General features: G+C 51.0%; 1 protein-coding gene across 7 annotated transcripts in view; it reads right to left on the reverse strand.

The window, feature by feature from the left end:
• Window positions 1–26,674, reverse strand: part of Nfatc2 (nuclear factor of activated T cells 2) — a 122,318-nt gene that overhangs the window by 40,999 nt on the left and 54,645 nt on the right. For all 7 annotated transcript variants that reach the window (XM_034495783.2, XM_034495786.2, XM_034495781.2 and 4 more), the window contains exons 4-6: window positions 15,541–15,743; window positions 14,697–14,869; window positions 3,423–3,563 (exon numbers count right to left, since the gene is read on the reverse strand). In XM_034495783.2, the coding sequence (XP_034351674.1) occupies window positions 3,423–3,563; window positions 14,697–14,869; window positions 15,541–15,743 (517 nt within the window). The remainder of the gene's footprint in view (window positions 1–3,422; window positions 3,564–14,696; window positions 14,870–15,540; window positions 15,744–26,674) is intronic.

Raw genomic sequence — 26,674 nt, forward strand, 5'->3', positions numbered from 1 at the left:
CCTGATGGAGGAGAAAGTGCCAAGCCCGTTTTAGTGGACAGCTATAAAAAGCACGCTGAGGCTCCCGGTGCCGATGACCAAACTCTGGGGCTAAGATTAGCCTGAAGCTGTCACCTTTCCTAATGGGAGCAGCAGCTGGGATTTCCCCTGCCTTGGAAAACTTTGGCCACCCCACCCTACATGCAGCGCCTACTGGCCAAGTGTCCATGGAGATGGACACAGGACCGGTTTTGGAAAAACCAACTTTAGCTACATGGATCTCCCCTGCAGGAGGTAAACCCTCGGGGTCAAAAGAGCAGACCCTGAGCCTTGCAAACATCAAGGTTCCCCATCAGGGCTGAGAGGAGACACACGCCCATCTCAGGGAAGCCCACTTCTTGGGGGGATCCTTGGGATGCCTCAGAAGCCTCCCCAGTCCCTGAGATCCTGGAGTTGATGTGAAAGACTCTCCCTGATGAAACAGATACTGTAACCAACGATTCAGCAGAACTCAGAGTTCTCCACCACTACAACCCGGTTCAAGCCTATGCTTTGGGGAAGGGGAAGGAAGGATCTTAGAGCAAACCAACCCTGGTCGGAGCTTTCATAGAGCCTGGAGCCAGACTGCCCGGACTTGAGTCTTATCCCTACCGAGTACCAGCTGTGTGACCTTCAGTAAGTTGTCTAACCCCTCTGTGCTGAGAGTCTCAGGTCCAGAACTTAGGGGAAAGTAGCTCTTTTGGCGTCCTAGCAGACTGTATAACCTAAGCAAATGCTTAAAACAAAGCAGAATAGCTATTGCTTTTGGCCATTTCCTGGCTTTCTGGGTGAATTTTCTTTGTTCTTCCATTGAGGACTGCAATAGTAACGAAAGGAAAGAAAGGGTTTATTCAGCTTCTGATTGTGGGTCAGAGTCCCTCATTCCATGAAGGTTACAGTGTCAGGAGCTTGAGGCAGCTGGTCATCTAACATCCGTAATCAAGAACAGAGATAAACGAGTGTGCTCACACTGCCTGCTTGCTTCTTATATGCAGGTAGCTTTTTTTTTTTCTCACTCCTGGGCCTAGGGAATGGTGCCACCCATGATGGGCAGTATCTTCCCACATCAAGGCAATTCTCTGCAGGCGTATCTGTCAACCTGATCTAGATAATTCCTCATTAAAACTCCCTTCCCAGGTGATTACAGGTTGTGACAAGTTGACATTAAAAACTAACCATCATATAGTCTGACCTTAGAGCCTTAGGGCTTGGGACCAAGCAGCTGACAGCCCTACCCCCATCACCTACGCTTGTCCAATCCAAACCCACACACAGACATGTGCCTCACACAAGGCATGTGGCCAGAGCTCTGAGGAGGCTTGGGGGGTGGGGGGTCACAGAGATAAACCCAAGTGTTCAATAATCACAAGCTGTGATCTCAGGGCACATGACACCTATACGCCCCCAACTCCAGGGGCAGGACTAGGGTTCCAGTTCACAGAGAGAGGCAAAACCACAGGCTGAGGTTACATGCTGTCTACAGGTGAGGGCCCGGGCCTTGACCATCAGCTTGAGGATGCTGGGTTAGATGGGCAATGTGCCATTATGTTTATCCTACTGGCTCACTTGAGTTTGCAAGGCCAAATGCTTTCATGGAGAGGCCGTGGTGCGCATGATTCTGGAAACCAAGAGGGCTGCACAGCAGCTAATGCCACTCACTCATTGAGCAAGCAGTTCATCAATGCTACTGACCAAGACAGCCAGAGCTGGCTGGCAGCCTCCAGCAGGAGGGCCTCAGTAGGCTCCACCCTCCCATCCTTTCTTAGATGGTCCTTCCTGTCAACACCCTGTCACCTTGGCCATGAGTAACAAACGTGTTTATCTTATTAGTCTGACGCTTTAAAATTATGTCTGTCTTGTCATGCCCGAGGACAGTGTCCTATCCTGGAGACACAGCCAACCTGGAGAAGGCACTGTATCCTCCTGCATATCTACAGTCTGTGTCAATCGCGTGCAGAAGCATCTGCTAAGGCCTATTTCCTCACCATGCTGTGATGGTTAATATTGTCAACTTGACAAGATCTAGAATCCACTAAGAGGTGAGTCTCTGGGTGTGCCTGTGAGGAGTGATCTAGACAAGGTTGGTTGAGGTAGGAAGACTCACCCTAACTGCCTGTTTTCTAGACCTCTTGACTGCAGATGCAGCCTTGTGACAGGCTGGACCCTTGAATTGGGAGCCACAGCGAGCTCTTCCTCGGTTGTTTCTGTTTCCATCATGGCAGCGGGAAATGGAACTAACATGCATGCCCAGACCAAATAGAACCGTGTCTCTAGCTGGGTGACACAGTCTCAACAGAAAGGAGCCAGCCTAACAATGCATGGTGGTGCTCTACAGTGAGATGCACCATGTCTGCTGACAGCTAGGTTCTGTGGGAACCACGAAGCATCCACACAAACGTTCGTGCAGCGAGAAAGCACAGACACAAAAACGTTCCCTTGTAAGCACAGAGATTCATCCTGCAGAGTCCTGAGGGTAGTGGCTCAGCCCCTGCCTCCTGCCTACTCCCTGTACAGCACAAAGCACCCCGGGCAGGAAAGTCAGGGATGCTGGGAACAGGCTCAGCTCACAGAAGGCTCAGCACTCTTAAAAGCAATGGTGTCAACTGTGTCCAGGAAAGGACATGACCATAAGCCCCTCCCACATGGGGACAGACTATGTTGTCAATTTTACCTCCTGTGCCCACTGTCCCTCAACCCCACCAGGGACACAGATCCCTCGGATCCCCACAGCCATAGCTCAGACCTCAGGCTTCTCACAGAATTTGCTCTGCTGTCTCCATGCTGCTGTGACACTCATGGGGCTTTCCAGCACCTGCTTGCTGCTCTTCCTGTCGCCACTGGAGGCCATACTGTGGGTCATCTAGCCACAAGACTCTAATAGACACCTTTGCACTTAGCCAGATTCTCTCTGCTGTCCATTCCTAGATACCTTGCCTTTGAAAGATGAGACCCTGGCTTATCTAAGGAGGCCCACAGTTCATCAGACCCAACACTCACATTTCCAAAAGGGGACTCACATCCCAGCTGGGCTTCTTTCTACTGCTTCTCCTATGCCGCAAACCTCAGTGACCTCGACACTCGAGTGCCTGCCTCAGAGCTGCAAAGCACCCAGTTTAGCCTCTTAATAATAGGAAAAGGCATCTTTAAAAATATGTTTTCCTATGTGAAGAAAAATAAACTACCAAGACAAAGGCAAGGTTGATGAATGAGGACAAGCTTGGTCTCCATGGAAACATCCAAAGACCAATTCGAGTATGTCACCCACATCAACGGTGACCTGCGTGGCTGTGGGTCACTGAGGGGTGAGCCAGAAGAACGGGAAGTTACCCAATAGGCTGGAGTGTGATGCGGTGCTCACTTCTGTCTGGCTCAGAGAATGGAGAGAAAGTGAGAAAGCCACTGACCTGTGGTCTTCTCCATGAATACAACCTTGGACTCAGCTGTGAAGTTCTGGCCCGTGAGGATCATCTGCTGGCCGCCGTAGACCAGGCAGCTGTCCATGTCTTGTCTCTCCACCATCGGCAGCTCGTGGGCAGAGCGCTGAGCTGAAGGCAAGAGGAAGAGAAACAGCATGAGCCGGAGAAATCCAGAGTTGCAGCAGAGAGGTGGGAATGGAGACCCAAGTGGGCATCTCCAAACATCACATCCTTGGAAGAGCCATAAGCCACGAAAGCCAATTTGCAAGAATCCAGAAGGGGCAGAAACAGGACGGATGGGTCTTTATTCTCCCTTGTGCAGAGATGGGCCCACTTGTCCCCTCATCAAGGTCTCTACTGCTCAAATTTCTTACAATGATTTCTTCTTACATTGAACCCAGACTCATAGCCCCATGTGAGTTTAGGGCACATCCACTAGAAGTTTGTGGGTGATTCTGACCACAAGCTGTACACTCCAGGATCTGCCCCCATGGCTTCATTTTCCAGAGGTCCCCCTCCATCACTATATTCCTGCCAATTTCTAGAACTTCTAGAATATTCTATCTCTTTCTTCCTGTCTTTCTCTCTAAGATAGATAGATAGACAACCAGACAGATAGATGATAGACAGACAGATAACGGATAGATAGATAGTATGTGCACCCATTATGTATCTGCCTGAGGGTGGAACCTAGGTCCTCAGGCATGCTGGGTAAGCACTGTACCCCAAACCACCAGGCCTTGCTACCTCTTAGGCAAACTACCACCTTTGAACTTCTGTGCTCTCCTGGGCTCTGCCCCCCACCTTATGAGTGACCCCTCCCTCACCACTCCAGGTCCTATTTAACCTGGCCTCCTTTGGGAGGTTCCCTGGGCCACAATTCCACTTCCTTGCCCCCACCCCACTTTCTCCCGTGCCCCCTCCTGCTTAGCCCTTCTCTGGAGAAAGGCTCGCTTTTAGACAAGCTTTGCAAGCTGTCCTCAGCTCCAGGAGAGAGGTCCTAGAGGTGGCTGAGTGTGGGAAGACAGGTCTCTCTTATCTCTGCTGACTTTATCCACAGTGAAGGAAAGCTGGGTGGGACGGGCCTGCACAATACGTTCAAGATCTTATATCAGCCTTCAGAGATGAACAGCCGAGATATGGACAGGTCCCCGCTGGTTGAAATGGGAACCCTCTGAAGCAGGCCCAGCACCCAGAGCCACCCCTCAGTCCTACATGGAAGTCAGGCTGCAGGAGACAAGGAATAGAGAAGCAGGTGGGTCAGCAGCCACAGAGGAACGCTAGAGGCAGCCAGGCCCCGCCCACTCCCTTAGGCCCCGCCCTCCATCCTCAACCCTGCCTTCCTGGTGAGTCAGCTTGAGCTCCTGGCTCTTCTCCTAGAGCTGAGGGCTGGGCAGAAGGCCAGGTCTTTCCATGCCAGGGCCCCTGGACCTCCCCATCCGGGAGCTGGGAGCCAGCCGGGAGCTTGAGCAGCGGCCGCGTGAGGCCCAAACTTAACCCTTTCCTTCCACGTCGGGCACACGTCACTCTCTTCCTCTGTCCCCAGAGCTGGGGGAGGGGCAGAGTACCGGTCAGCAGGGACTCTCCAGGCTTCCACCCACTTCCCAGTAGCTTGCCCAGCCCCATGGTCCTGATGCTGTCTGCTCAGGGCAACACCACATCCCACCAGCTGTGGGCTCTAGGATGTGCAGAGGGGCCAGGGATAAAACTGCTAATTCCTCCCACATGTTATTAAGCCTGTCTTTCAGCGTGGGAGCCCCTTGGCTTTCTAATTGAACCACGGCTAAGGCAGGTTTACTAGCAGTGAGAACAGCAGCTACAGAGCCGGCTTTTCAGAATTGCCTTTGATGGAGCCGGGGGCGGAGGGCTAGGGGCTGCTGGCGCTGGAGATGTCAGCAAGAGCCACCCCTCCCATTTTACAGGTGGAAAACCTGAGTCATGGCTACTGGGGAGACCAGCCCAGGGCTTGCAGCCAGCCAGGGGGTGGGGGTGGGGCATCAGGGCGGGGCCAGGCCAGGCGAGCTCTCCGAGGGGTGGGAGCCGGCTGTGAATCACGATGCACTGCACAAATGCTCAGGCCTGGGGTAGCAACCTGGGTGCAACTGCCATGCTACTTCTACCCCAAAGGAGATGGTGTTTTAAATAAAAGTGTAGGAGAGCAAGCCAGCTTCCTAGAAGCCTCTGTGTCACACGCGAGGTGTGGCCAAGCCTTCTGAATGGGATCTCATGAGAAAGGCAAGCGAGCGTCTGGCTCCTCCCCGGTCCCAGCCCCACACCCCATTGGACTTCTAAAATATAGACTCTCAGCCTCCATGTCTCCTGCCTCAGGGCTGGACCCTTCTTCATTGTGGGCTCATGTCACATGCTACTTTAGTATTTAACAGCACCCCGAATCTCTCTTCCCACTGGATGCCAGTAATGTTCTGCCTACCAGCTGTGATATCCCAAAATGTGTGCAGACATGGCTGGTGTCTCCTGGAGAAGGAGGGACACAGGTCACTCCTAGCTAAGAGTAACAGTCATAGAGATTCTGACTCAAAGAATCTGAAGATAGAACCCCAGCTGCGATTATTTCTTAAACAATCCAGTTCGGCATCTGTGGGGCATAGGGGTCCTGCATCTGAGAGTCTCCTCTGTGCCATGGTAACAGTGCCTGCTTCCCGGGTAAGCTTCATACAGATCATATGTACCAGTAGACATGGTTAGAACATAGCTGGCAAGCTATCTCATCTCAACCAAAATGTCCAGGGCAGACACATGAGTGTACAAAGGGTGGTATGCCCACTTGGAATATTACTGAGCCAGGAAAAAGGAGCAAAGTGCTGATACCTTGACAATCTCCTACATAAAAGGAATCAGGCACAAAAAGACCAATTCAGTGTGATCGGAAACGTGTAGCCTGTGGTGGTGCTTGACAACCTCTCAGTGAGCTGTGGCGTGTGCTACTGTCCATTACACAGCACAGTGAGTGGGTGCCCACAGGGGTGGGCAACAATGTCCAATGCATGCTCCAAGCAGGAACGTTCAGGGCTGAGCTCAGCACAGGCTCAGGGTGTAGCTTCCTACCACTAGTGTGGCCTGGTCCACCTATGGTCTCTGATGCTGTCAGGCTCCCGAGCCCTAAGGCAGGTTTCCTGACTCGGAAAGGGGCGTCTCAGAATCTGCAGTGGCATCAGGTTGAGGGGGTGCTTAGTAAAAGTCCAGAGAAGCCCAGCCACTTCCTGGGGCCCCTGTATCTGTGTTCCTTAGGCAGAGGCCAGAGGTTTACACTCTACCCTCCCTCCCGTGTGGCTTATCACACAAGGTTCAGGGCTCAGTTCCACATGGCAGAGGCCACCAGAGGACAGGGAATGCCTCCCAGACGGTACCAGTCCTTGGAGAACTCCTTAGTGAAGCAAAGAGGTCCAATTAGCCTCTGAGAGAGGAACTGAAAAGAGACCCTCCTGGGACCCACAGTTCTGCCTGATGCAACTTCCACCGGCTACTACTGCTAATTGGAGCAACATGCAGGGCCTCGGAGGGCTCTTAGGAAGTCTCTGGCTCTCCTGGACTTTCTCCCTCAGCTCCCCTCAGCCCCCAAAGCTCCCGTCAGCTACTTAGAGATTCCAGGCTGTCCAAACCTTCCAATCTACAGTTCTCTAAGCAAACCCTGCCTGGGTTCAAGTCCATCCTTGTGAGCTGGTTCCAGCTTGGGGACAAACCAGACCCAGGCTCCTGCTTAAGTTTCCAGGTGGCCCCAAGCCACTGGATGCTGCTCCTGCCCAGTTTCTGGCACCTCATAAATTGTCTCAGGGTCCCATATTTTTACAAGCTCTGAATCCACCGGGAGCGGTGGCTCACTTTTCCCAGTGCCAGTGCTGACCTGCAGCCAAGCAGTGAGCACCTCAGAGACTTTGAAGGAAAACTCACGGGTCCTTTCCCATGCCTACAGGGGTGAGTGGCCAACACCATACTCTGCCTGGGAGCCTCTGGAGGGGCACAGGAGTGGCTGGCCAGAAGGTGTCTCTGCAGAGCCAGGGTTCTGTTGGTGTGGGACAATTACCACAGAGGGACCTTGGGACCTGGCAGGTCATAAATATGTCTGTGTGTGCATGCGTGTGTGTGCATGTGTGTTGCATTGTGTGATGCACACAGCACTAAGTGGAGAGGGCCCTTTGTCAGCTGAGGATGCTGCAGCATGCCAACAGAGCTCCGAGTCCAGCTCGATGGTATCTAGCACTGACTGGGTCTCAGCAAATGGTCCCGCATGTGTTAGCTGTGTTTACTTTCATTGCCAAATATCATGGGCCCAAAGATCAGGGATTACTCTCACTCCAGAGTCGAGGACACTGCATCAAGGGATACCCTTGAAAGCTTGTGGGTAACGGGGGCAGATGAAAAGGATTTGGATCCAGACTCGAGGTCTCAGCCACTGGGAGAAGGGTCCTATGGGAAGCTGTTACCCAGCACTGGCCAGAGGTGCTTTCTGCATACTTAGTGATAGTCAACTGGCCCACACTGGCCTCCTCTGACTACGGGATGCCAGGGTCCTGACTTGGAATGGCAGTCTGTCACAGAGGATCCAAGCTGGGCCAGAAGGAACTATCCAGCCCCAGCCTCGCTGTGACCACTCACTGGGGGTTCTCCTGTAGTGGGTAGGGACTGTCCACATGCCCACCAAGGAGTCATTGTCACCACGTGGCCTTGGAGGCCTCAGCCTCCTCATGTAGAAAGGGCCTGCGGGGAGGTTCCTATCCCTGTCATCTCGTCCACACGGCACCAGGTCTAGACTATACTCACTTCTTTTTCTTTCCTTCCAATGCCATGGACGTTCTCAACCAGACTCTCCCTAGAGGCTGCATGAACCTCACTGATGGGTTCCATGATCAGTGAGGGGTCCAGGCTGCTGAGACAGAGCAGAGAGCTGGGCCTTCGGCCCCTTCCTTATGCAAGCTAGGGCAGCATTAGGCAGCCAGTCTTCCTGAACCTCAGCCTTGGAAGGGATGGACTCTGAGGGCCAGGCCTGCCTGGGTCACTGGTGCATGTCAATGTTCAGTAAATATATCCCAATATTTCTGGGTGAGAAAGCAAGGGGACCACAGGGTGGCAAGGCCAGAGAGGGGGCTGGCACATGCAAGCCTGTGAGCACACTGTGTTCATTTCATCAAGGGCAGTTCTGCCTGCCTATTCCCAGGTGGCTGGATCAGAAAAGGGAAGAGGGGAGTGTCCACCAGCAGGAAAGCTACCTGGGTCCATGCTCCCAGCAGAACAGTTCTCTTAGCAACTTTTGCCAGGCTGCCCACTCCTCCCCCGACTGGTAACCTGCCTCCTCCTGAGTGGTAGGATGTGTGGCCCATTGTTGTCCCCTGTGGCAACTTGTGTTTGCTGAAGGCTCACATGCACCTGCTGTTTCCCAGGCTATGGGCTTCCTGTGATGATGTACTAACAGTGGGAGGCAGGGCAAGTCCACTCTGTAGTGCTACAGGGACTGTCACAGGTGACCTGTCTACTCTGGCCCACCACAGTGGGAGAGAAGACTACCTGTGACCACAGCCATGCTGTCATGTGACACACATGTCTTTAACCCCAAACCAGCAAGTGGGGTGCCTGAACTACTCCTATTTTACAGATAGAGAAACTGAGGCACAGGGCATTAAGTAACTTCCCCGGGACTAAGCAGTTAGTCATGCTGGATTTGAACCCAAGCCTCTGGATCCAGAACACAGACTCCTAACCACTATTCAAACTCTTCTCACTCTCCTGTGGCCCCTGGTGTTACTCAAGGTGGTCTCAGGCCATTGCTGACAAGTTTCTTGGGAGGCAGAGGCTGGCACAAGCCTGGCCTGTGTACCCTCTCTCAGGGTGCAAATTTTATTTATTTATATACAAGGTCTCAACCAAGATACTCAAACACCCTGTAATGAGAGATAAAAAGTACATAGGCAAGAATGTGTGACACCCAAGGACCCAGAAACACCTTTCCTGGGTGTTTACCAGGAAAAAAGAAGGCCTTTGTCCACACAAGAATGCTGGTATCTTTATCCTGACACCCACACCATGGGGCAGGCCAATACCCATTGCTGATAACTAAGCCATTGTATTCCTACAGTTGAACACTGCTCAGCCATCCATAAGGGTAAACTGTTGAATGAAGCAGCAATAGGACCCCAAGGTGCACAGCCTGTGCATGCATTCCACTCTACAAAGTCACAGAGCTGGCGACATCCATCGCTGGTGACAGGTAGCAGATCGGTGACTGCCTCTCTCTGGAGCCTGGGAAGAGGCAGCAGCTGAGGGGGTGACAGGGACCTGACAGGGCCAGGTGCTCTGTGTCTTTTTAGGAATGGTGGTGACGAGGGTGTATGCATATGTGTGCATATGTGTGTGTGTGCACACGTACATGTATACATATTTTTATGTGTACATATGCATACCTGTAAATGTGTGCACTTGTGTGTATATACACATATACATGATATGTTTTTAGTCGTTCAGCTAAATGATGCCTCTGTGAAGGCTACATTTCTTAATTACACCTCGGTGGAAACGCATGTGTCTGAGACACAAGTCCATACCCACCTCCCATTCTGCAAAAGAAACCAAGTGAATTCAAGTCCTGCCCTGGGTGGGCAGGGCCTCCTGCACAACTGCTGTAGGCATTTCCTGAACCGTGGCTGTGAGGATGAATCTGCAGGTCTCAGTTAGTCACAGATGGGAGGCTCTGCATGGGTTTCCCATGGGACACAGATGGGGAGGCTCGGCATGGGTGTCATGGTACCCAAGGTCCCGGCTTTCAGGACCTGCAAACACTGCCTTTCTGTTTGATGGCTCATTGGGAAGCCTCAGAAGGCATCTTTTCCTCACTTCCTCGATGTCCTAGACCTGTCCTAGTGACAAGCCTGGCAAATACCTGCCCTGGCCTTGCAGGAGGGACATTAAGGAGTGTGATGGTCAGTGCCCAAAGAGGAATCTGAGGCCTTCTGGGCTCAGGAACACTTTTCTCCACTGGGAGCCTGTGGGCAAGGAGTTAGCCAACCAAGTAAAGGGCAGGGAGTGGGGAAGAAGGTCTCAAGTTCTCCATGCATTACTTCAGATAAATGGCAGCCTGCCTCAAAGTCTCTGTTCCAAGACCATACCCTAAATGAAGACAGAGTATATGTGTGTGCTTGTGTGTACATATGTGCATGTGTGTACACATGTACATGTATACATACTTTTATGTGTGCATATGCATACCTGTAAATGTATTTGTATATACACATATACATGATACATGTAGCTATGTGTGCATGTGTATATGTGTGTGCACATGTTCATGTATATATGTAGTTATATGTGCACGTACATGTATATACACATGTATATATGTGTATTAAGTGTGTGTATGTGCATGAGTATATGTGTATGCATATGTATAAATATTTGTATGCACACATGTATGTATATGCACATGTGTGCATGTATGCATGTGCTATATTATATGTATTTTCACATGTGTATTAAGTATATGTGTATCTTCATATACATGTATGCATTAGTTTTGTTTATATGTGGTTATGTATATGTGCACATGTGATGTATATTATACATGTGATTATGTTACATGTGTCATTTGTATGCATCCATGTGCCGTTTGTGTAAATGTTTGCCTGTGTACGTGTGGTTTTGACTCACACATGATTCTAGGGTTCAGTCAAGCTCGAGCACCTGCCCGTGTGGAGCAGTCAGCAAACAGGAAGAGGAATGGGAGGAAGACTCCGCCACTGGGAACTGTGGAGCATCTGGGACCACATCAGAAAGGGCTGTGGCTGAACAGTGACCACCCCACCCCCACCACAGGCTGCGCCTGACAACCGGAAGGGGCTGGTTCAGAAGTAAGGTCTTTGCACATGTGAGCAGGGTAAAGACGGACAAGATCCTACCCAGGGCTGAAGTGGGGCCTAAGTCCTCACCCACGACAGACCTGAGGAAGACTCAGCAGCAGAGGGAGAGGACAGGACCCCAAGGAGGTGAGGCAGAAACCTGAGCCATGCACGCACACAGAGGCAAGCAGGGGAGATGCATATGAGCTTCCGCCCGCTAACCCAGCAGTTACCTCATGGCAGGGTTCTGTCCCACATCTAAGGGGACGTGCACGGCTAAGATTTAAGCTGCTGCGTGGCTTAAGGAACTAGCCCAGGGCGAAGCCACACCTCTTCCCTGCCGCGGAGGAGGATTGCAGCTGAGACCGTTGAGCAGAAGCGTGGGAAATGGCGGGATGCTGAGCTCCGTGGGTGCAAGGCCAAGCAGCGGTGAGCCTTGGCCCTAAGGCTGGGGTGAGACACGAAAAACCACAACAGGCAACAAGACCACTGTCCAAACAGCGGTGTCCCTCGGCATGCTCTCTCTCTCTCTCTCTCTCTCTCTCTCTCTCTCTCTCTCTCTCTCTCTCTCTCTCTCTGTCAGAATCTGAGAACATGTCATTGTTCCCAAGCCAGGGCACGGGAGGCGAGGCTCCTTTCCAAAGTAAATAAGTTAGCCTTGTAAATATGGGCCAGCCCACTCTGTTTCCCTTACCAGCTCATCCTCCCCAACCGTGTGTCAATTAGACACTAAATATTTACCTTCCACCGCTGTGTCCACAGGTGTGAGTCACTAATTGTCCATAGGCAGTCACTATCTGCCTACAGGCTATAAACCAAGCCAATCAGCCCAACGCAAGCTTAGGGAGTCTTACATGGGTCAAGAACACAACAGAGGATTCAGTAAAGCCTGCTGGCCTGGAAGTGAGGGACAGTGGCTTGCCAGCAGCTGAAGGTGGCTGCACCAGGAGGGAAAAAAAGAAAAGAAAAGACATTGTAGAAGCCAAAGAAGATATTTCATGGAAGTAGAAAATTTTGTGATTCCAGCTTTGCTACTGCTGAGTAAAGCAGTGAATCACTTTACCAAGAAAGGCTGGGTTCCCTTATCTCTCAGAAGGAGGAAGATGAGGTGGCTGAGACGGGTGGGGAACCAGCAGATTTGCAAGGTTCAAAGGATTTCCGAATGCCCTAACAACCTTGCTGAAGGCCCATGTGGTTCACAGAGACTCCTAAAGACCTTAGGGTGATGTCAGACACAGCTTGAGGAGCCCAGAGGACTGGAGAAGACACACATCCTTTGTCCCTACCCTGCAGCTGACCATAGTACCACACTGAAGGTGAGCTACCCACCCCAAAGAGGCGCCCTGTCTGCTCAACACCTCCAAAGATCACGACGAGAGTCTGGGTTCCCTTATAGAACAATCCTAAGACATTCAAAATCAAACAGGATAGGGTGGCTCCTGAGACCAGAGACCAGGTGTGAGCATGTGGCTGTCACTCTTTGTCTCTCCTTCCCTGCTGGTGGCTCGTTTCCTAGCTCTGGGCACAGACTCACTAGCACTCCAGCTTTGTCTGGATGAACTGCAAGCTCCCACTGGCTCTTCCCTGGTCTCCATCAGACCAAGCCCCATGCAGAGGCCACCCTCTGTCCTTGCTTCCAGCCTGAGGGGCTGGGGGTCAGCTCTATACTACATTAGGGCACGGTCCTGGACTTTCTCTCTGTTCATTCACCGCTCGTGACTACTGGTAAAAAGGAGCCTCTCAGGTCCTGCCTGGCCCTCCAAGTATCTTGAATTTACTGCCATTTTTAATCAGGAGAGCATGTGGATGTTTGGGGGGAAGACAGAATCCAGGGCTTCTTGCGTGCTAAGGCTAGACTCTACATTTGAACCATATCCTTCAGTTTTGAGCCAGAAATTGTCTTTTTTTTCTTGTTTAATCTTTTAAAATCAGAATTGGCCATCCAGATTACGTTTCCGTCTGATAACTCAGGCTGCTGTCAGCACACAGCTGCCCACTGACAAGGACAGAGTAGCCTCTGGTCCCCAGTCTCTGCAGCACCCTCCTGTCTGCCCCCCGCCCCGCCCACTTCTCTTACTTCTGCCTCCATCTCTCTGGCCACTGAAGGAAACGGATATATAAGGGCAAAGTGAGCTTCTGCCACATCCAGAAAAATAGGAATTGAGATGAACTCAAAAGGACTTTAATGAGAAACATGATTACAACATGAAGTTACCTTGACAACAGGCTGAAAGTAGACCCTGGAACAATGCTTACCTTCCCCTCCCTTATTCTTTATAAAAGAAGGACTGAACTTTCAAAAATGTAACAGATATCCAGCCCCTGGCCTAGGCCTATAATCCCAGCTGCTTAGAAGGCTGAGGCAGGAGAATTGAGAGTTCAAATCTAGCCTGGGCAACTTAGCAAGACCCTCTCTTCCTCCAAAAATAAAATGTTTGTGGAAGTGTTGGCAAGGTAGCTTGGTGGCAGAACACATGTGTGGCACACACGAGGTCCTGGGTTCAATCCCCAGTACTTTATGCATGTATATACACACACATATATATATATATATATGCACACCTGAGCAACTTTGTCACGCACCATGGCAAAACCCCGCTGAAAATGCCAGAAGCTCACAGCAACTGCTCTGGAAGCCTGGCAGAACGCAGCTCTGTGTTCTGCTCAGCATCTTTCCCAAGAACTTTTCTTTTATACCAGGCTCTGAAATTTTTCTCTAACTTTACATCATTCGTCTTTGGGAGTGGGGCCTTCATCTTCACTAAACTATAAGCTTTTGAGGCGGAGTCTTACTGCCCTGTGGCTGCAGGACACTCAGCATGACCCCTGACCATGATCCTAGACAGACCTCAGACAGCAGGCAGGAACAGGTGGAAGACTGGGGTGGAGAGCCACTACTGTCTGCAAGGTTCTGGGGTTCCAGTCCCAGCCCTATCTCTTCTGGGCACAGGCACTGGATACTCAGTCTTCTAACCTGTGAAATGGGTATAATGGTCCCAGCCAGTGACCAAGGGTTGTGAGCACATAGCTAGCTGCTTTCCACAGCATCTGTAGAGTCACAGCTCAAAGCCAATGCCACACCATTGTGAATCTCATTAAGTGGAGGGAGGAATGAAAGGAAGGAACGGGATGTGTGCTCCAGGAACTGACTGCAAGTGTGTCTGCACTTCTGAAGACCAAAGCAGTATTTAAACTTGTCACATCTTCTAAACAAAGCCATCAACCCCCCTTAGCTCCCGTCACTTGTCCTATGTTTTCATTTCCCAAGAGAAGTCTCCACAAGCAGACAGAAGCAGAGATCAAAACCTCCCCAGGAGGGTGCAGTGCATGCCCTTCTGGTCACTACAGACCTGTGGATTCCTGCAGGCCGCCTGCCCAGGGTGGATGCTCACGTGTGGCCCCTCCCCCAACCATGACTTACAGCACTCGATGGGGTTGGATGCAGCCTGCAGGGAGACGATGCGCCCACTGGGCTCCGGGACGTGCACTCGGAACACCAGGCGCACGCGCGTGTTCTTCCTGCCGATGTCTGTCTCGCCCTTCCGCAGCTCGATGTCAGCGTTTCGGAGCTTCAGGATGCCCGCGCAGTCGATGCTGTGCAGGAGAGAGACAAGGTCAAGAGAAGCAAAACTTAAGAAGGACAGCAGGTAGAACTGGCCAGGGCTATTTCACAAATATCAGAGTATCTCCCTCTTGAATTTAACAAACAAGGTACAATCAACCGTCTCTCAGAGGACTCTGGCGTGACACAGGGAAGAGAGAAAGCAAGTATGAACCCAGTGACAGGGACAGCTCAACCAGTGCCCCCAAGTTCTCAGACCCCCCCCCAGAACATCTCTGTAAACTACAGTTTATTCCCTCATAAAAGGTTCTTTGATGCTGACACTCATGTGCCATGTGGCCACATTAGCCATAGGTGTAAGGGCTACATGAACGGCCTTCTGTGTTGCCATTGAAATTTTTCTTTAGGTCCCACTGATGTTTATTTTTGTTTTATTTTTTTTTTTTTGAGACCAGATCTCATGTAGCCCAGGCTGGCCTGGGACTCAATATGTAGCTGAAGATAGTTTGAACTCCAGATCTTCCCGTCTCCAACATACGAAGTGCTAGGACTACAGGTGTGGCCACCATGCCTGGCTTTCAAATAAATCAGACGGGTACTCCAAGATCAGGCAGTGCCAGTAACGGCTGCTGTAATCTCCTCGACCCTGTCACTTGGGCCCTGCTCGCTCTCCCGAGAAGCCCCCACCGCTGCCCAGCCTTACGTGGCCCTCATGTTGTTCTTTGGCTCCAGGGGGATCTCCAGGACCTTGGTGTTGCCCACAAGCTTTTCATAGCTAGTGGTGGTCACCGTTTTCCCGGTGATCCTGTGTACTTGGTAGAAGGCATGCGGCTTAAGGATCCTCTCATCTGCCGTCCCAATGAAGATCTGAAGCCCCAGAGGCTTGTTCTCCATGTAGCCATGAAGCTGAGGGAAGAAAGAGAAATCTTTAATATGCAGGGGATGACTGCTGTAGTCTGACCACCGGTCAGAGAAGACCAGAGAAGCCGGTGGTAAGTGAGAGAGTGGGGAGGTGGGGGGCGGGTGTTGCTGCATGCCTGGCTGAATGCATGACCAGAAGCAGGCTTGGTGTCAAACAAGAACAGACTGTTCAAATACATCACAGGGGACCTCCTGTAAAATGCATGCTAAGGGGTCAAAGAGAGGGATCGGTGGGTGAGGGCACTGGCTGCTCTTTCAGAGGACTCAGGTTTGGTTCCCAACACCACAGAGAGGCTCACAACTATCTGTGACTCCAGTTCTAAGAGATCCTATCCCTTCTTCTGGCCTATGTAGGCAGCAGGTACATACATGGCACAAAGACATACACGTGGACAAAACACTCGTGTTCATAAAATACACACACACACACACACACACACACACACACACGATGGATTTTCAGGCAGCCACAAGAAACAATACAAATCAGAACGAACGACGTTTTTGTGGAGAATTGTGTTTGACTACTGGCAAAGGGTCAGGGAAGTGAGGACAGAAAACCAGCTGAAGACACCCCCTCCCCCTCCGCCATGATCCATGGGCAGGTAACAGCAGCTATTGGGAGAGGGACTCATGAGACCACTTCCCTCTTTGAGTATCTGCAGAAAGTCAATGGTACTTGGGAAGGGAGGGGCCTTTCTTCAGTGGTATAGCTGCTGTGAGGTGCCCTGTGCTATGTAAACAGCACTAATAAAACCCACTGGGTAGTCAAAATAAGTAAGCAGATGATACATAAAGAGACACGGAAGTGGGAGGGGCCAAGTGGGAGGGGCCAAGTGGGAGGGGCTAAGTGGAAGAAGGGGTGAGAGGAGGGATAGGAGGAGGGAACAAGGGTGGACTTGATAAGATGCACTGTATAGGTATGAGGAGGCCATAATGAAGCAAATTAGTGTGTGTGACCAACACACGCAGATACAAATAAAACATGTCAAAGAAGAACGGAACAACGTGAAAATAAACACGATGAAAAGTATAACTGCAGTGTAGGGGGGGAGAGGGAGGGAGAGAGGGGGAAGAGGGAGGAAGCCAGAGAGAGAGAGAGAGAGAGAGAAGCCAGAGAGAAAGAGGGGAGGAAGAAGGGATGGGGGAAGCCAGAGAGGAAAGCCAGGCAGTGACTCTTTGATGCATGCACTCGGGAGACAGAAGCAGGCAGATCTCTGAGTTAGAATCTAGCTTAGTCTACATAGTGAATCCCAGGACAGCCAGGGCTACACAGAGAAACCCTGTCTCAAAGGAAAGGGGAGAGAGGTGGAAGGGAGGGGGGACCTGGATACACACAGCTCGTTACCAGAAGTCACCAAGGACACCTGGGAAGGTCTGCAGACTGAACTCACTTTTTACATAACAATATTGCAGTCGGCAGATTGATTTTATAGTTTTAAAAAAGAAAGAGCAGGACAGAAGGTGCAACCAATCGATCAAATCAAAATGAACTAAGGACCTGAAGAAAATACACTTGAACGCTTAGCAGACCAAAAGTCAGCCTGAAAAGTCAGTAGGTAAAGATCCTTGAATGTCCACAAGGAAGGCTGCTGAGGCTGAGTGCCACCTCCAAAAGCCACCCCCAACTTGACGTTACCATCATAAAGAGTTTAGAGTTGCAGTCAACGGGTCAATATAGGATCCTCACACATGTGGGAGACACTCACAGGAAAGCTTGAAGACAAACAAACTCAGACAATGCAACCCCAAGCGGCAGTTTAAAAAACAAATATTACATGGACTGAACTGAGAAAGTCTAATATATGTTGTTGGGGGCGGGGAGAGAAACCAGAGAGATGGCTCAGTAGGTACAGGCACTCGCTGCCAACCTTGATGGTCTGAGATGCTCTCCAGAACCCACAACCCTCAAGAGGTTTCCTCTGACCTTCACAAGCCACCTGTGGTTTGTAAATAAATGTATTTTTTTAAGGGCAAAAAAAAATGTCAAAACCTACAACTTATAAAACAATATAGAACATTTCTATCTATTTACACATCCACAGATGAAGAGAAAGCGGTGTGGGGAGATGCATGCCACACAGACCACACTGTTACACCCTCCCCCAAAAAGTCTTCAGAGTCCAAGACTTCAGAGGTGACCAAAGAGGACAGTGACTTCATTCCCCATGGTTCAAGAGGAATATATAATTAGGTAGACACTAAATAACAAAAGACAATGACACGTCCAGGCTCTTCCCAGGCTCCTCCCCATCCTTCCATCCCTCCATTCCTTTATTGCAAATTGAAGAAGCCTGTGACAAGGGACAAGTCCCACAGAACATCAGCAGGATACCCTGTCACTTTCCAACCAATCAAAGGAACACAGAAAAGCTCCGGGGCACCGCCTAGAGTGACCCTGCTCAGTACAGAGCCACCAGCCACACACATGTACTGTCACAGCAGACACTGCCTGAAAACATGGCCTGAGCCACCAGAGAAGGGAGTCTATCTAATTGAGGGGTTACCCAGATCTAATTGGACTATGGACATGTCCACAGAGGAGGGTATCTTTATTGCAAATTGATGTAGGAGGGCCTAGTCTCCTATGGGCGCCACCATTCCCTAGGCTGGTGACTGTGGGCTACATAAGAAAGCTGGGTAAGCCTAAGCCTATGAGGGAGCCAGCAAGCAGTGCTCCTCCAAGGCTTCTGTCTCAAGCCACTGTTTGAGTTCCTGCCGTTTCTGCCCTATGTTGGTATCCTGTCCTGCCGTTTTATCATAGTGACAGGGTAAAACCAGAAAAGCCTCTGAGTCTTACTCAGGATATTTTAAATATCCACTGGCCATGTATGTCTAAAAGCCACCACGGTGGCCAGTGTGACTATCAGTTTCCCTCCATCTTCCCATAGCATTCTATTGAATGGTATAGGGACCGGGGCTCTAGTGGCCCTGCTAGAAGCCACAGAGAGACAGGTCAGGCATGGGAGCCAAGCTGGGGGACGGCCTGCCTGCCTGCCTGCCAGGCTGACACCCACAACAGTGACAGGAGTGGCAGCCTCAGGCAAAGGTGAGATCCAAGTCAAAGCCACTTGTCTGGAGGTCACCCACGGCTCTCTCGATGGCACCGATCAGACAGAGGGAAGGCCCACACAGAGAGAAAATGGCTTCTTGTTGTGAGGGCTTTGCGTGGGGACCAAGATAAGCGTGTTTTCTAGTTGGCTTCCCTGGTTCATCAGGGGTGGTAAACAGGGTGCCATGTTGCCAGCAGAAAGGCTGGCAGAGAAGCCATATTGATGCCAAGCTGCTTCCTCTTCCCGTGACAAGAATGGTGCAGGGACGGACACATGGGGAACAGCTGGACAGCATGTGCTAATCAAATCCAGCCGCCCAATCCCCTCCCTTGTTGGCACTCCAAACCAAGCCTCCACTGTCTCCCTTTTGGGCATCTGTCAACACACAGCTTGCCTCTTATGGGCTTTCAGAAAGTAGTTGAGTAATATTTTAAAAATGCAAATCAGATCCGGGCACTCCCCAGCTTACAACCCTCAGAGGACTTCCTGTGGGACTAAAGTCCCAACTTAGCTGCCACCTGAGTTTCCCCAAACTCCAGTGTCAGCCCAGCCTTCTCCCTCCACCCTGCCAGGTTTCTGGTTCTTCCTGTTGTCTCAACACACGGAGCATATTCTGACCCCAGAGACTTTGCGCAAGCCATTGTCTCTATCTGGATGCAGGTTTTCACTGTTTTTCTTTTCCAGATAAACCACACGTTGATCTGTGCCCAGGACCCTGTGAGGAGCAACCATCCGATGCCCAGGGATCAGAAACCAGCTCATACCACTTGCAATTCCAGTCTCGATAGGAAGAGTTTCCAACAAAATTGTCAAGTGTTAATTGGGAAGATGCGTGCGTGCGTGCGTGCGTACAGCAGGGGACCTTAAGTGTCATCCTCAGGGACCATCTACTTTTTTGAAACAAGGTCTCTCCTCACCAAGTAGGCTAGGCTAGCTGGCCAGTCAATCCCAGAGATCGGACTGTCTCTCCAGCACGGGGATTAGAACAGTACTACTATACTCGGATTTTGGTTTTCATGGATCCTGGAGATTAAACCCAGGTCTTCTTATGTGCAAAGCAAGCACTTTATCTGCTAAGCCATCTCCTCAGAGATCCCCTAAGAGAGGCTTGTTTTTTTCAAAGAGCACGCTTCCTACCATGTCCCCCAAGCTGTGACTTCTTTACCAACGTCCCCATTTAGTCACACAGCTAAGCCTGAGTTCCACAGTCGTGGGGACTTCACACACACTGTTGTGATGGCCAATGAGTGTGGGACAGTGGAACTTTCACCTTCAGCCATGACAGGGAAGCTTATGGTCCAACCTGCCTCATACCAAACACAGCGCTCAGTGCCTCACACACATCAGAGTCTACAGAAGACGGCCAGGTCAATCAGCACCTACTTTGCAAATGAAGGAACTAAGGCTTGCTAAGGTTGAACAATGCACCCAGTCAATCCGGGTCTTAGAGGACAGGGCCAGCGTGTGAATCTACACTCTCTGACCCCACCAGCCAAACTCTCTACACAGTGGCTACTGGTCGGCTCCTTTACTCCTTTAAGTCTCCAAGAAACAGAGTATAGGTCCTCGGGGGACAGGGGGGACTGGGAGCTGGTGTCAGGGGACAATACCAATTGTGTTCTTCCTGATGAATGAGAGGAGGTGGGAAGGGAGTTTGGGGTGGTGCAAGGAGAAGGTGGGGAGAGGGGGAGAGGGGCCAAGGCAGCTAGAAGGAACCAAATGTTTGTTCCTTAAGAGAGACAGCTGAACAGGGCATGGAAACGACCACCTATGATCCCGGTACTCAGGAGACAAGAGGTATGACCCTCTTCTCTTGGGAACCATGAACATCTCTGGGAATGGGAAGAAGCCCTCTGGCTGATGGGGAGGCCTGTTACAACAGCCAGAGCAGGGCTCTCCATAGCATCAAAAGCACATGCGTGTACACTTCCTAAGAGCTGTGGGGACTCTACAGTAGTACCTCAGTGCTCAGGTTAATGAGGGGCGTGTCCATGTCACACATCCCTTCTGAAGGCTCATTAGATGTCCTTCACGGGTTCAAGAGCTTACACAGGCACCATGCAGTAATAACTCTCGGACTCATCAGAGGACGTCACTGCCGGTTCAATTACAGACTTCAACAGGGAAGCCAAAACAGGTGGAAAGGCAAACCACAAACAAGCTGGGACTGCTGGATATGGGACACTGAGGCCAGCTACCCCAGGGTGGCTCAACAGCCAGGAGCATGGGGCCAGGTAAGAAATGATCTGTCTTGTATAAGGACATAACCCACTTCCTTCACTGGGGCCCAGGGCCCCCCTGTCCCCATAGCTTGTCTTGGAGCAGCAGCCTTCCTCCCAGCTCCCTGCCGGTCTGAGAATAATGTGTGGCCACTCATCCCTTCTCCCGACAGGGAGTAACAGGGGTCTCACATACCCAAGTTCATCTTCCCAGACGGTGTTTCAAACTCCTTGTCCTCACCACAGGGAGTCATTTGGCACATGATTCTTTAGTAGGCATTTCCAGTGTCTCTAGAGGAGAGGTCTTGTGGGTGGCCTGGGACAGCAAGGCTACCTCTAACCCACTAGATAGGAAGCTCTGGTGGCCTTGGTAAGGGAAGGAGGTTCCACTCCCTGGGGCCAACATTTCTGTGCCTGTGATGCCCTGGGGACTAACAGTTCTGGGATGGTGCATGTTTATGCACATGCCACCGAGGTCTTAGTGCATGGATGATGCATGTCCATGCTCGGGCCTCGTGTAGCTCCATAATACACTTTTCCATTGAAGTAGTAGGGCCAGCAAACTGCAGGTAAGGGCATGAAGGGGTTAATAACCTACCCAGCCTTGCCCTGCTCACTTGGCTGCTTGCAAATCAGATTGGGGGAGGGGGAGAGCGGTTAGAGACTGGACTTTTCTTCACCTGTTCCATAGCAGCACCTGGGTGAACCAGGACCAGCTCAACTCAAGGGAACTGAGCGTTGCACTGGCTGAGTGTCTCTTCGCACGCGTTTGCAGGAGCTGCTGCTGGAACCGTGCATAGAAGAAAGCAGTGAACCCACTGCAAGTGGACGTGAAGATGACTGACTTGCCCATAATCCTGGGGAGCAGAAGCCATGTGCGTGTGTATGTTGGGGATCCCCCACTACTACACAGCAAGATGGGATCTCGTATAACCCCGGCTGACTATGCAGTCGAGGCTGGCTTTGAAATCCTGATCCTCCTATCTCTGCCTGCCAACTGCCAAGAGGGCAGACATATACTACCACACCCAGCCTTTGGCAGCTTTAAAATGTACACTGTATTATCAATGACAGTTGCCATTCTGCTCAACAGATCTCTGAAGCATTTTCCTCTTCCGTAGCTGAGGATGAGTGCCCTTCTAGGCCTTTCTCTGGTTATAGAGATCCACATTTAGGGGGGTTGTGTTTTTACATATCATTTCGTCTAATGACACAGCATGACCATTCTCTTGAGTTATTGGATCTTGTTTCATGAGGCACCAAATGGCTGTGGAGAGTGGGTGCTTCCTAACAGAATGGTCAGAGAAGAAATGACTGTAACAGCAGATTCATTGGGCATAGCGACCCCACCGGGACCTCGGCTCAGCCACACAGCACATGCAGAGCCAGGGTGAAGCTGGAACCTGCACTGCTGCCCAGCATCAAGAGAGGGTCAGAGTCCACACTGGCAGCCCCAGGAAAGAGCCATGCTCAAGTTCAAAGTCGCCCATCAAGGGTCTTCCTATTGCTTGTGCGGAACCATCCAGCTGAGAAGTCCCAGCCGGTGCTGGCATAAGTTGGGGATCACATCTGGGCTGGGAGCTGGGTGACTCAGCCCTGAAGCGTGGGGTTGATTTTCAAACTGGCGACCGGCCAAAGGAACTGTTTTGAATTTGCCTCAAATCAAACGTGAACAATGTTAAGTAGCATTTGTGTGTGTGTTGAATCTGGACCATTAGGAAAATGGTATCGTCCTCAAAGCTTGCACGCTGGAAGAGAGGCCCCTGAGGATGCTTTCTAATAGTCCTCAGACGCGGGGCATGTGGCTCGGAGATTTTTTACCTACACAGACAGACCCCCAGCTCTGAGCGTCGTTTTGGGTATGGAAGTCACAGCTAATATCTACCGCTCTGATTCTAATCCACCTCTGCTCACATGCACACACTGGAGCAGACAGACAGACAAATAGAAACACAGACACACACATAGACATACACATACACACAGACACACACACATATACATACATACATACACACACATATATACATACACACACATATATACATACATACACACACATATATGCATATATATACACACATATACATACATATACACACATATACACACACATATATACATACACACATATACATACATTCATACACATACACACACATATATACATACACACATATACATACATTCATACACACACACACACACAGGGGTTAGGGCAAGGTCTCCATTGTGATTCCGGGTCATATGAGACCCTCTTTCTCACATTCTCCCTCTTTCCATACAGCCACAGTGAGCCACACACCAGCTGGGCACGTGCTCGCCCAGGACATCTCTGTTAACCTCCTTCACTGCTGCAATGGCTGTCCCTACAAGCACACTTCTCTCAACCCCACCCCACAAGGCACCACACCTTCGGCAACGCTCTCTACCCACCTGCTTGGCGTCGTCACCTCACCTACCACCCACTTGTGTCCATCACCACCCCAAATGACAGGGTGTGTTCACTTCATCTCCTTGCCTCCCCCAGTAGGACACTGTCCACAAGGGTGGCAGCTTAGCTGTCCTGTCTCATCCTTCGCAGCTTGCCCGAGGTCTAGAACACCCCCTCAGAGCTCAGGTGTGATCAGAGTAGCAGGTGGGGATAGATGGGGACCAGTGGCTGCTGCCTGCCCAGCCCTTCCTCTAACATAAAAGATAACAGGCCTGGCTACAGAGGCCATTGTGTCCCACAATGCATCTCACTCAGCACGAGCAGGACCAGGCTGGTTGGACAGCTGGTACCTGCCCTGCCCTGTTCCCAGCAGAGGTGACAGCATGTCCAGAGTACAATGAAAACAGGAACCATTCCCACCCCCAATGCACAATGGGTGCCACAGACCATGGACATGTTGAGGCTGGCTGGACACCACAGGGACTGCCCCCCCCCCCCCCAGGAAGGGATACATTTTGATACATTTCAAAATATGCCAGGAAAGTGATAAAGAGAAGAGAGTCTGCTTGGGCTCAAAAACAGTGCATGTCAGTTTCTCTTCATATTCTAAATTAAGAGTCAAATCTTTCTACATTTCTCACACTAGCGGAAATTAGAAGCAGACTCTGGTGTGCAGTGAACATGGGCGGGGCTAGCAGCCCAAGGCAGCAAGATTTGCTTCCAATCACCACATCCATACAGAGTGGAGACTCTGAGCAGGGTATGTGAGCTTTATGGGGCTCAGACCAGAGGCAGCTCCACTACCCCACTGCACACAGTTCCCAGGGGCCCCTGGATGCAGTCCTCAGGTTGGGGGAACACCTCTACACTTCCCTCCACCCTCCTCTTAACCAGCTGTCCTCCAGGCCAAAAGGTGGCTTAGTCTGCACGACTTCTGTCAAGCAATCTCTGGGCGCCCTTGGGTTTGTGTTGCTTAAAGCCAAAACCATCCTTTTCCTGGCTGCTTTTTATATTTCTCCTTGCCCAAGAGCCTGCAGGATCCATGAAGCATCGATTCGTGGATCACTGGATCAGTTTACTGCCAAGCCTCAGTTTCTCCATCTGTGAACAGGGCTCAGAGAGGAGTTGGTGAGATTTGTAGGACGCTCCTCCCTGACACTCAACACATGTGACATTCTGCTCAAACTCCTCATCCACTGATGGCTGGCAGATGTTGGGCCATCTATCAAATTTTCTCTCCTCTGGTCTCTATAAACTTAAAAGATCGTCCCTCAGTTCTAAAGCACAAGGCTCTTCGGGTGCATTTGGAAGAAAATCCAAGACCTGCGTGCAGCCTGTAGAAGCTTGTGTGGCCGAGTCATGCCTGCCATCCCCAGCTTCAGCCTCTCCCCGTCCTGGTCCGACCTCATGACTTCTTTGCTGCTCCTTAAACAGGTTGAGTTTCTCTAAGCTTCGGGCCTTTGTACATGTTCTCCCCCACAGCCTCCTGCCTTCCTCCCCTGGGTCTTCCCATGGCTGTTCCCACCCTGCTCCTCTGTCTTTCAGGAGCCACCCAAATGCAGAGATTCCCTGTTCACTTTCCGTTGCTGTGACAAAATACTCTAACCAAAAGTGACACAAGGGAGAAAAGGGTTCACTGGCTTACGTAGTCCACCATTGAGGGAAGTCAAGACAGGAACCTGATAGCAGGACCCCGCCAGCTGTTCCACAAAGTATTACATCTGTCCAAGGAATGCTCACTCACGCATAGCCAAGGAAGCAGAGCAGAAACCACGGAGGATGCTGCTTGCTGGCTTACACACCTGTTTCTGCTCAGCTCGCTTTCTTAAACAATTCAGGACCACCTGCCTAGGGAATGGTGCCACCGTCGGTGGGCTAGGTCCTTCCATATCAATCAACAATTGAGGCAATCTCCAACAGATATGACCACAGGCCAGTCTGATCTAAGCAAGTCCTCAACAGAGGCTCACCTTCTCAGATGACCCTCAACTGTGTCCAGTTACCCACTAAAGCTAACCAGAGTACAGGAGCCTGACTAAAGCGGAGGGTCTGATATCACATGGCTTAGTCCCTTCCTGACAGCACCAACTTTTAATTATGTGTTCATTTACTTCCATGGAATAAAGCTTGTCCAGCTCTGCCCCGGTGCCTTGGGTAGCCCCTGGCATACGTAGATATGCCCCACTAAACTGCTGAAGGAGCACTGAGCAGACAGACCCGATGTCCAATGTGACGGCTATTCTTGACTGACACAGGGAGTGACTCATCATCCCAGGGTGCTGTGAAGAGGTTTGTTCATGTCTGGGAGAACCCCCACGTTTGCAGACTCCCTAACTAAGTTCTGATCTGCAGGGATGTGTCTCTCTGTCTCCCTGTGAGACAGATCATACCAAGCCAGTTACACCAGGAGTCAGGAGAGGAGTCAAACTTAAGGCTGGAAAAATGAAGTTTACAACCTTGAGCCTGAGTCGAAAAGACAGCACTTTGGCAGTCGCGTGGAGGAGGTGAGAGAAAGGGGAGGCCAAGCCATGCCCACAGCCCACATGGTCACCAGAAGCCCGGATAGGTGGGGAAGTTCCCTTCAAACGCAGCTCTCTGGTGGTCTCTTGTGCAGGATCCTGGCCTGACACTGAAGGACAGAATGACAACTATCTACGCAAGCTGCCTGCACTGCGAGAAGAACACATTCCCTGGAGGGGAAACTGAGGGGTGAAGAGAGCTTTCAGGAACCCCATGAAAGCCAAACATGGCTCCCCATGCCCACAATCCCAGCACTCTGGAAAGCCAAAGCAGGTGTTCAGAAGCAACCCAGGCTACACAGCAAACCTACTCTCAGCATTTTCCCCTTCAAAGAAACAAAAAGAGCACCCATGCAATTATCCGAACCTGCTCCAAGGAGATGGGCTAAGTACCTCCAGGGTAGCCCATGGCAGCTCTGTTTCCCTACAACCCCAGTGACACAGCCCCTCCCAACTCCACGTAAACACTTCACCAAAGATGGGACATCTGGGCGAGCCATAAGAGCCGGCCTCTCGTCTTTCATTGCAAAGAAAGCTGGAAGATTCTTCCCTGGGCTGCTGGAGTAGCAGAGGGTAAGCCTTGTGAAATGCAAGCCGGGGCTGAGCCAGCTGGCACCCCACTATGCTAAGGTGAGATGTCCCCATCCTTTGCCCCCTGACCCCACCTAAAGGCCAGGCAGATCTCTCTGGA

Source organism: Arvicanthis niloticus, chromosome 2 (genome assembly GCF_011762505.2).
Source record: "Arvicanthis niloticus isolate mArvNil1 chromosome 2, mArvNil1.pat.X, whole genome shotgun sequence".
Taxonomy (NCBI): Eukaryota; Metazoa; Chordata; class Mammalia; order Rodentia; family Muridae; genus Arvicanthis; species Arvicanthis niloticus.